The following is a 10071-nucleotide window of genomic DNA, read 5'->3' as shown; positions in this document are numbered from 1 at the left end:
CTTCCCGGACCGGGGCACGAACCCGTGTCCCCTGCATCGGCAGGCGGACTCGCAACCACTGCGCCACCAGGGAAGCCCAGGAATTTGGATTTTGTCGAATGCATTTGGTGTGTAAATTGAGATGATCATATGGTTTACCAGTAAGGAGAATGAGAAATTTAAAACCTTGCATTCTTAGGATAAACCCCACTTAGTCATGATGTATTATCCTTTTAACATAATGTTGGATTTCACTTGCTAAAATTTTTATTAGAACTTTTACATCTAGGTTCGCAAGAGAGCTTTGTGAACATACTTTTTTTTCTTAGTCTGTGGCTTTTTCTTGTGCTTACACGGTTTTCGTATCAGGGGAATGCTGACCTCATAAAATGATTTGTGAAGAATTCCCTCCTCTTCTATTTTCTGAAATAACATATAGAATTGGTATTATTTCTTCCTTAAATGTTTGGTAGAATTCACCAGTGACAACATCTGGGCCTGAAGTTTTCTTTGTGGTATGATTTTAATTACAAATTCAATAGAGACAGGGCCATTAAAGGTTTCTATTTCTTCTTCAGTCGGTTTTGGTAGTTTGTGTCTTTCAAGGAATGTTTTCATTTAAATTGTCAGATTTATTGGCATAAAGGTGTTAATAATATTCCCTTATTATTCTGTCAATATCTGTAGGCTCTGTTGGGATATCACCTAATTCTTCATATTGGTTAATTCGTGTCTTCTCTTTTTACCTGAGTTTGCCTACAGGTTTACTAATTTTATTGATCTTCTCAAATTACCAGCTTTTGGTTTCACTGATTTCCTCTACAGTTTTCCTGTTTTCTATTTTATTGATTTTGCTCTGATTTTTACTAATTCCTTTCTTCTTCTGTTTCCTTTGTGTTCTTTTTCTTATTTCTCAAGGTAAAAGTCAAGGTCAATGATTTCAGACCTTTCTTTTTTTCCTAACAGATGTTTAGTGCTATACATTTCTCCTAAACACTACTGTAAGCAGTATCTCACAAATTCTAATATAGTGTATTTTCAATTTCATTCAGTTCAAAATATTATCTAATTTCCCTTTTGATTTCTTCTTTAATCTATGAGTAAGTTAAAGGTGTGTTATTTAGTTTCAAATTATTTGCAGAGTTTCCAGATATCTGCTATTGATTTCTAATTTAATTCCATTCTGGTCAGAGTATATACTTTGCATGATTTGAACCCTGACTATGGTCTACCATCATAAACTATGCACTTGAAAGGAATGTGTATTCTGCAGTTATTAGGTGGAATGTTTTATAAATGACAATTAGGTCAAGTTGGTTGATAATGTTATTCAGGTTTTCTGTATTCTGGCTGACTTTTTGTCTACTCTTTCTACCAGTTATTGAGAAAGGGGGAGGGGGCTGAAATCTCCATCTATAATTTTGACTTGTCTATTTATTTTGGTAGTTCTATTTTTGCTTCATGTACTCTGAAGCTCTCATTAGTAAATACATAAACACTAAGGACTGCTATGCCCTCTTAATAAACTGATCCCTTTGTCATTATGAAATGCTCCTTTATTCATGGTAATATTCTTTGTCCTGAAACCTACTTTGTCTGATACTTATATAGCCATACCAGATTTCTTTTTTTTGCGGTACGCATACCTCTCACTGCTGTGGCCTCTCCCGCTGTGGAGCACAGGCTCCGGACACGCAGGCTCAGTGGCCATGGCTCACGGGCCCAGCTGCTCTGCAGCAAGTGGGATCGTCCCGGACCGGGGCACGAACCCACGTCCCCTGCATCAGCAGGTGGACTCTCAACCACTGTGCCACCAGGGAAGTCCCAGATTTCTTTTGACTAATGTTAGGATGGTATCTTTTTTCCACCCTTTTAATATTATTCTATTTGTATCTTTCTTATAGGAAGCAGATAGTCGCGTGTTGCTTTCTTATCCAATCTGACAATCTCTACCTTTTAAGTGAAGTTTTTAGAACATTTATATTACACATAATTACAGATACAGTTAGGTACTTTCTTTCTATTTGGCTTATCAAAACTAAAAACTTGTGCTCTTCAAAAAAAAAAAACACTGTTAAGAGAATAAAAACACAAACCCTAGATTGGGAGAAAAAGCAAAAGCACATATCTAATAAAGGATTTGTATGCAGAATATATAAATAAGTCTCACAACTTAAAAACAAGAAAGGGCTTCCCCGGTGGCGCAGTGGTTGAGAGTCTGCCTGCCGATGCAGGGGACACGGGTTTGTGCCCCGGTCCGGGAAGATCCCACATGCTGCGGAGCAGCTGGGCCCGTGAGCCATGGTCACTGAGCCTGCGCGTCCAGAGCCTGTGCTCCGCAACAGGAGAGGCCACAACAGTGAGAGGCCCGTGTACCGCAAAAATAAATTAAAAAATAAAAATAAATAAATAAATAAATTAAATAAAAACAAGAAAATAAACAATTTAAACTAAATTTTAAAATGGACAAAGATCTGAACAGACACTTCACCAAAGAAAATACAAATAAAAGGACAGCAACAAGCACATAAGGTGCTCGACATTATTAGTTATCAAAAGAGTAAATACTCAAGAATAAAAAACCTAGTCAAAGGGCATAGTCCACTGTATTCAATAATGCCAAAGCATTTACCAAAATAGTGAGCAGTGAATGAGCAGCTCCAGATTCTTGTCAAAACTTGGCATTATTTTGACTTTTTCTTATTTACTAATCTGATGAGTATAAAATGATCTCACTATGGTTTCAATTTGATTTCCTAGATTACTAATGAATTTAAACATCTTTTCATATGTTTATGGACACGCCTATCTCCCTAATCTCTCTCTCCCTCTTCCTGGAACTCTTCCTCTTCCATCTTGCAGATGTGTGCAGAGTATCTTCCTTTTGCCACTCCATATCTGTCTCCAGTCTTCTCTGCCTTGCTCTGTGCTTAAACAGGCTGACCTTTATGGACTACATCAAAGGGCTCCCTTGCCCTCTAGATTTTGGTGAGTTCCGCCCATGGGAAGCATAAGCAGAAAATCATATGGTATATTCATTCCCCTGTCTCTCTAGCAGGTTGGTTACTTCTCACTACCAAAGTACTTTTCTACAATGACATTACTCTCTCCTAGTTCCTGTATCCACTCCCTCCCCTCATTTACTTGGGGTTTAGAAGTAGTAAAGCCTCTCCACTATTGACAGCCATGAGGTACTTTAACCTTGTTAGTTTTCCTTGACCTAGATCAGACTGTTGTCTGCTGTCTGTAGTTCCTTTATTAAACCCAATTCGATTATACCATATGAATATGCCATCTGTTTCCTGCCAGGACACTGAAGGATATAGTGTGTGATTAAAACCCAATGATGATTCCACAGACAATTACAAAATTTAAAAAAAGTAGCTAGGAGATACAAGGAGTCAAAGTAAATTAAGGAAAGAACAAGGACTTTGGAACCAGATAGACACAGACTTACTGGCTATTGCTGGGCTACCTAAGCCATTCCCCTCCTCCTCTTCTCTTGCCAGCCTGTCTCTTTTGAGGCTTTATAAAAAAGGTAGTATTCACCTTCTCAGCCCCCCTGCAGCTAAGGATGGATTAGGTAAGCCATGGTCTAGGCAATAACATGTAAAAATAAAAGGGGACAGGAGGAATATGCTTCTGGTAAAGATTTTCTTACTGTGCTTAGATATTTGCTCACTCTGAATTGCGAGTGAGCAAACAATTGTGTTCACAGTCACAATTTCACAACCAAGAGGCAACAAAGCTAAGGACAAAACCAAACACACCAAGAAAAGCAGAGCAGAAAGGCAGAGAGACGGAGTTTAAGTCCTTGACAATATTATTCAGCCCCTATACCAAACTTGGAATTGCCTGCCTCTGAGACTTTTACTATGTGAGATAATCAAATGTCTTCATTGGTTAAGCCGATGCTACTCAAAATGTTGTCCCGGGCTTCCCCGGTGGCGCAGTGGTTGGGAGTCCACCTGCCAATGCAGGGGACGTGGGTTCGTGCCCCGGTCTGGGAGGATCCCACATGCCGCGGAGCGGCTGGGCCCGTGAGCCATGGCCGCTGAGCCTGCGCGTGCGGAGCCTGTGCTCCGCAACGGGAGAGGCCACAACAGTGAGAGGCCCGCGTAACGCCAAAAAAAAAAAAAAAAAAAAAAAAATGTTGTCCCCAGAGTGTTCGTATCATCACATCCCGGAGCTTGTTAGAACTGCAAACTTTCAGGCCCTACCCTAGACCTTTTGAATCAAGCTCTCAGGGGATGGGGCCCAAGAATGTACATTCAGTAATACTCTAAGTGATTTTATTTAGGCTAAAGTTTGAGAAGTCCAGGCCACTGTCAGTCAGCTATTTCATTACATACAGATGAAATCACTAGTACTAACTAGTACATTATATCAACCTGAACAAGCTACTTAAACATCTGCGCCTGTTTACCACCTCACCTTTCTGTGCAGATTCTGTAAGACATTATGTAAAGCAACTAGCCCAGTATCCAGTACATACAGAAATTCAACAAATGTTAGTTCCCTTCCACCTGAATCTTACTTAAGTTTTCAAAGGATGATATAGGGATTGCTTTAGTGTTACGTAAACAGTTTACCTATCTACTTTAGTAAATCCTTTAGTAATACTAATAGCTATCCTACCTATTTACTTCAGTAATAGTTACCCTTTAGTAATGGGCTGGAAAATTTAAAAATTTAAATAGAAAAAGAAAACAGTCAACTCAATCACTGTTGCAGGGAAATGAAATCTTTTGCCTATAGACTCCATAGATTTGGACTAAAAATATCTAAAGGTCTTTTAAACAAAGTATGAAAAAAATGACAAAACAAAAAAAGCCAATACAGCATCGAGTTATCAAAAAGGGACAAAACAGGGAAAACAATGTTGCAATGATACATAGTTTAACAATTACTGTAATAGTCAACATTCCCAATAACAAACGTGGTTCTAAAACTTGGTGATTAGGGACTCCCTTGGTGGCGCAGTGGTTGGGAATCCACCTGTCAACACAGAGGACATGGGTTCGAGCCCTGGTCTGGGAGGATCCCATGCACCGCGGAGCAGCTGAGCCCGTGCGCCACAACTACTGAGCCTGCGCTCTAGAGCTCACGAGCCACAACTACTGAAGCCCGTGCTCCACAGCAAGAGAAGCCACCGCAATGAGAAGCCCTCGCACCACAACGAAGAGTAGCTCCCGCTCGCTGCAACTAGAGAAAGCCCACCCGCAGCAATGAAAACCCAACACATTAAAAACAAAAAAAAATGTGGTGATTAAAATATTTGATATTAAGTAAAGTGGACTTCAAATGTAAAACAATTTTACTCACATAGAACTATATTCTATAATCTATGTTGGAAGCTCCAATCCTGACATTTGGTGAGTCAAATCACATTAAAAAAAAAAATAAAAATAGGCACTCACCTCAAAATCACACTCTTCTCCCACAGCATATTTGGTCATGATCTCCAACCAAGCAGTATCTACTAACTTCTCTAAGGAGGCTGTGTTATGGTGAACCATTTCCAGAACAAGTTTCTCATACCAGGCAGGGAACTCCTCCTTCAAACTAAACAAACATGTCATCAGTTAGCAAGAAAATGCAGGAGAGCCTATCCAGAGAGTTATTCAGATCAATTCAAAAAGCTCTTCAGCAAATACATGCAAGGTACTGGAGAATACAAAGATTAAAACCTATGTGGTAAAAAAAAAAAAAAAAAATCTATGTGGTATACAGGAAAAAGAACTTTTAAATAGCTTTGTCTGACTGACCTGTCCATGTTAATTTTCTCATCTATAAAATGAAAATAATAAGCACATCGTGAGTAAGGTTGAACATTTTCCCATTCGTTTGTTTTTGCAGTTGACTTCCCTTTTCAGGTATGAATTCTTAATACATATCCTTTGCCCAATTTCTGGTTGGGAGACCATAACTTAATTATGTCTCAATCAATAAAAATGCATTCCTTCATTTAGTTCTCACAATACCTTGTGAGGGATCTAGAATTTTCATTTTACGGATAAGAAAAATAAATCATGAATGGTTAATATGTTGGAACCATGATTTGAACTCCTTGCAAGGTGAAACAATGATGCACTGCTTTTCATTTATTAAACTATCAAAAAAGAACTTTAATTATCACACCCTGATAGGAGCAAGTGAATGGTGCAAAATAGCACACATACTCTGCCAAAAGCCCATGTTTCAACTCTTTTGGAAAGCAGTTTGACAACAGTTAGGAGAACTGTCATAGGTACACAAAGATATTCACTGCTGGATTCTTGATGACAGCAGAAAATGGGAAGCAACCTAAATGGAGAGTTGTTAGATATCCAATTCTGACCAGATAGTTTAACATATGTGTTACAGGGCAAAAGGGAGGATCAGGCATGAGAATATTCATACAGATGCAAGTAGTAGGTTTATTATCATACTACAATATTCTCAATCACTCTCTGTGCTGTTCATAACAAATGTTCCTCCAACTGCTAGACTTAAAAGCTCGTATCATACTCCGTTCACAATTAACCTACCAAGTTATCTGCTATTCCCCTCATGATCAATAACCTTCAAGTCTCCCTGCCTTTGTTAAGATTGTTACCTTTGTCCGCTCCCCACTGTCCTCCCTCCCAGCTTAATCATCTTTCCAAGATGTCCTCGGACCTCCTTAACTCCATGAGGCCTTTCCTGGCCCCTATAAATTCACTGTCTCTTTCCATTAAGCCTCCCAGTCACTCAGGCTTAAAGCTTCACTGTCTGTGGTTATTTCTGGGGAGTGAAGTTGGACAATGATGTTCAGATCCTTTTGCTAACTCTGTATTGTTTACATTCCTATAACAAGTATGCATTTCTTTTATAATCAGAAAAAAGTATTTCTACTTTGAATAAAAATTATAAAACCTCACCGTCTTTTTCAACAATTTCTCCCATCACCCCTTATATTCTATTAGCTATCAAATCACATAAAACATTCCCTAAGGGGGCTTCCCTGGTGGCGCAGTGGTTGAGAGCCCGCCTGCCGATGCAGGGGACACGGGTTCGTGCCCCGGTCCGGGAAGATCCCGCAGGCCGCGGAGCGGCTGGGCCCGTGAGCCTTGGCCGCTGAGCCTGCGCGTCCGGAGGCTGTGCTCCGCAACGGGAGAGGCCACAACGGTGAGAGGCCCGCGTACCGCAAAAAAAAAAAAAAAAATTCCCTAAGTGTGTTCTTCAGAACCTCCCTCTGTTGTAATGGGTTCTAAGGTCGAATAAGTTTAAAACCCGTAAGATTAAACCAAGCTAGAGTTTTTTTACTACAGTCCTCTGAAAATCTTTAATGTGTATTATGACTTTTCAAGAACAAAGTCTGTAGTGGTTTTCCAAAATTATGACCAAACCCCCCTTTTCAGAATGTAAATCCATCTCATTCTTTCTATTCCCAATAATGCCATGATTCCCGATCCGAATACTCTTAGCTAGCCTACACAGACTTCCCACCTGCCTCTTCCCTCTAACTCATCTTGCACACCGCTTCCAGATTAATCTTCTCAAGGCACAACCCCAATTATCAAAACTGTCATACGTGCCTCTGCTGTTCAAAAAGCATTGCTGTCCTCACGTTGGTCACTGAAGTAAATACAAACGTCTCATCTTGTCTTCTGCAAGTGGGCACAAACTACCCTTCAACTGTTACTGTCTTCATTAAGTCTCATGGAGTTTTCCCTAGCAACTCTAGGTTAGTCTCTCTAACCTCTAAATTCCCACTGTACTTCTCTTCTCTTCGTGTGCAGGAAAGCAACTTATTTTCATCTGTTTTGCAAAGAGCAAACAGTAAGTGCTTATACAGTACAGAGGATTATGCCTAGGCACTGTGACCAAGTCAAGAGTAAGTCAAACATGAGACCTGCCCTCCAGTTTACAGGCTACTGCAGGGGGTCAGCAACAGCCCATGAGCCAAATCCACCCTGCTCCCAGTTTTTGTAAATAAAATTTTACTGGAACCTAGTCACTCCCATTCATTTACGTATTATCACTGGCTGTTTTCACTGTACAACCTTAAAGCTGAATAGCTGAGACAGAGACCACATGGCCCACAAACCCTAAAATATTTACTAACTGGCACTTTACAGAAAAGGTAGGCCAACCCCGAGTCTAGTATACTAAACGGGGCATATACATAAATAACAATAATCCAAAACAGAACTATGTCAGTGACCCAAGCAAAGAAGAAACAGGCACCAGGTTAACAGGCTTCACTAATTATTCATCAGTGATGGAGCCATTACTAGACCCCAGGTCTCAACTGAAGGTTGTGCTCTGTTACACAGGCAAAAGAGCAGAATGGTATTAATTACTAAACTGTATGCTCTCTGCTTATATACTATCAAGAGAAGTCAATGAGAAATCCACAGAAAAAGTTTCTACTCCAAATTTCTAAGAGTACTGTTTTTTATAGTAGCTAGAAATGGAGTACAACCTTTAAAATTTGTGAATCACTATATTGTACTCCTGCAACATATAATACTGTATATCAAATATACTTCAATTAAAAAAAAAACACTAAAAAAAAAAAAAAGTACTGTTTTATCATCCCTCGTTTCTACTTAATCTTCTGCATGCTTCTACTGACTAAATTCTGAGTGTTTTCTTTGAGAGACTACCCAGACAAACAGGCCCTTCGAAAACAGACAGGATTTTTAAGACACCTCATTCAACCACCCCACTCAGATAAACTGTCTTCAAACTGTGTACTTATTTTTGATAGCTGCTTTAAATACTGTCTTAAATTTCAAATGACCATAAAATAAAGAAAACTTTCTGCTAATTTGCTGCCTCCATATTACTTCTAGATTATATCAGCTTCCTTTGCTTAGAACCACATTTCCAGAATATTTACAAGGTAAAAGTATACAGCAAGAACACTCAAAAGCCTAGGAAATACCTAAATAAGTGTAGACACAACGATATATTACACATACTTTGTTACTTGCAAAATGACAATAGGCAAGACACCAGTACATTATACTAACGTAATGTATTCCAATTTACGCCCCATAAATTTAAATACAAATATTGTTTTATGGTTAATATTCCCTCTTTCCTAATAATGTGAAGATAGCGCTAAAAGGGCAGTGCTTCTACTACTTACAGTTCAGCAACTTCCTGTTCCTCCTCCCAGGCCTCTTTGTGTGTTAGCTGACTGCTTCCGGTACTCTTACACGTCCAAATGCGCTCACTGTATCTTTCCAAGCGGGCTTCATACTCTCTGTTAGCAGTGGCTCAGGAACACAATATTCAAGCAATAGAGACAACTAATCCACAAAATAGTTATCATATATGGGAAAAAACTATAGTATCCTTTCTATAATGTACAGCATAAGATAAAACTGAAATCAGAGTTTTCAATTGGCAAATCCAAACAAGATGATTAACACTAAAGTATGGTTAGGACCGTCTACAACTGTGCTTTCTTCAATTCACCCAAGTTTCATTTCACAAGACTCACACAGCACTAAAAATTAGTAAGAAAAAATAAAGGCAAAATAAAATACAAGACACAAGGAATAAGAATTTAAGGTATGTGAAACTGTTACACAACTCAGATGGTCAGCAAGTTTAAGAATCAGTTCCACTGGGCTTCCCTGGTGGCGCAGTGGTTGAGAGTCCGCCTGCCGATGCAGGAGACGCGGGTTCGAAAGATGTTAAAAAAAAAACACTAAAATTTCATTATCAAAAATCCTTGTCAGGGCTTCCCTGGTGGCGCAGTGGTTGAGAATCCGCCTGCCGATGCAGGAGCCGCGGGTTCGTGCCCCGGTCCGGGAAGATCCCACATGCCGCGGAGCGGCTGGGCCCGTGAGCCGCGGCCGCTGAGCCTGCGCTCCGCAACGGGAGAGGCCGCGACAGTGAGAGGCCCGCGTAGAGCAAAAAAAAGAATCAGTTCCACAGTAAGATGAGATGGCTCCAGCAGTCTCACAGGCAGTTTGGAATAACCCCGTGCATATGCTAATGATCCATTTACTAACAGCCTTCCAGTCTATCTTGGAAACACTTGTTGATTCTCTAAGGTTTACAAAATAAATTCCATAAAGTACTAAAAATAATTCTGATATAGTAATATTT

At 39.7% G+C, this 10071-nt stretch overlaps 1 protein-coding gene across 3 annotated transcripts in view; it reads right to left on the bottom strand.

Moving 5' to 3' along the window:
• Positions 1-10071, bottom strand: part of BAZ1B (bromodomain adjacent to zinc finger domain 1B) — a 72472-nt gene that overhangs the window by 52022 nt on the left and 10379 nt on the right. For all 3 annotated transcript variants that reach the window (XM_028498271.2, XM_028498270.2, XM_024119113.3), the window contains exons 2-3: positions 9101-9217; positions 5400-5544 (exon numbers count right to left, since the gene is read on the bottom strand). In XM_028498271.2, coding sequence (XP_028354072.1) covers positions 5400-5544; positions 9101-9217 — 262 coding nt within the window. The remainder of the gene's footprint in view (positions 1-5399; positions 5545-9100; positions 9218-10071) is intronic.

The sequence above is a fragment of the Physeter macrocephalus genome, chromosome 14 (assembly GCF_002837175.3).
Source record: "Physeter macrocephalus isolate SW-GA chromosome 14, ASM283717v5, whole genome shotgun sequence".
Classification (NCBI taxonomy): Eukaryota; Metazoa; Chordata; class Mammalia; order Artiodactyla; family Physeteridae; genus Physeter; species Physeter macrocephalus.
This window is presented reverse-complemented; position numbering and strand designations above follow the sequence as displayed.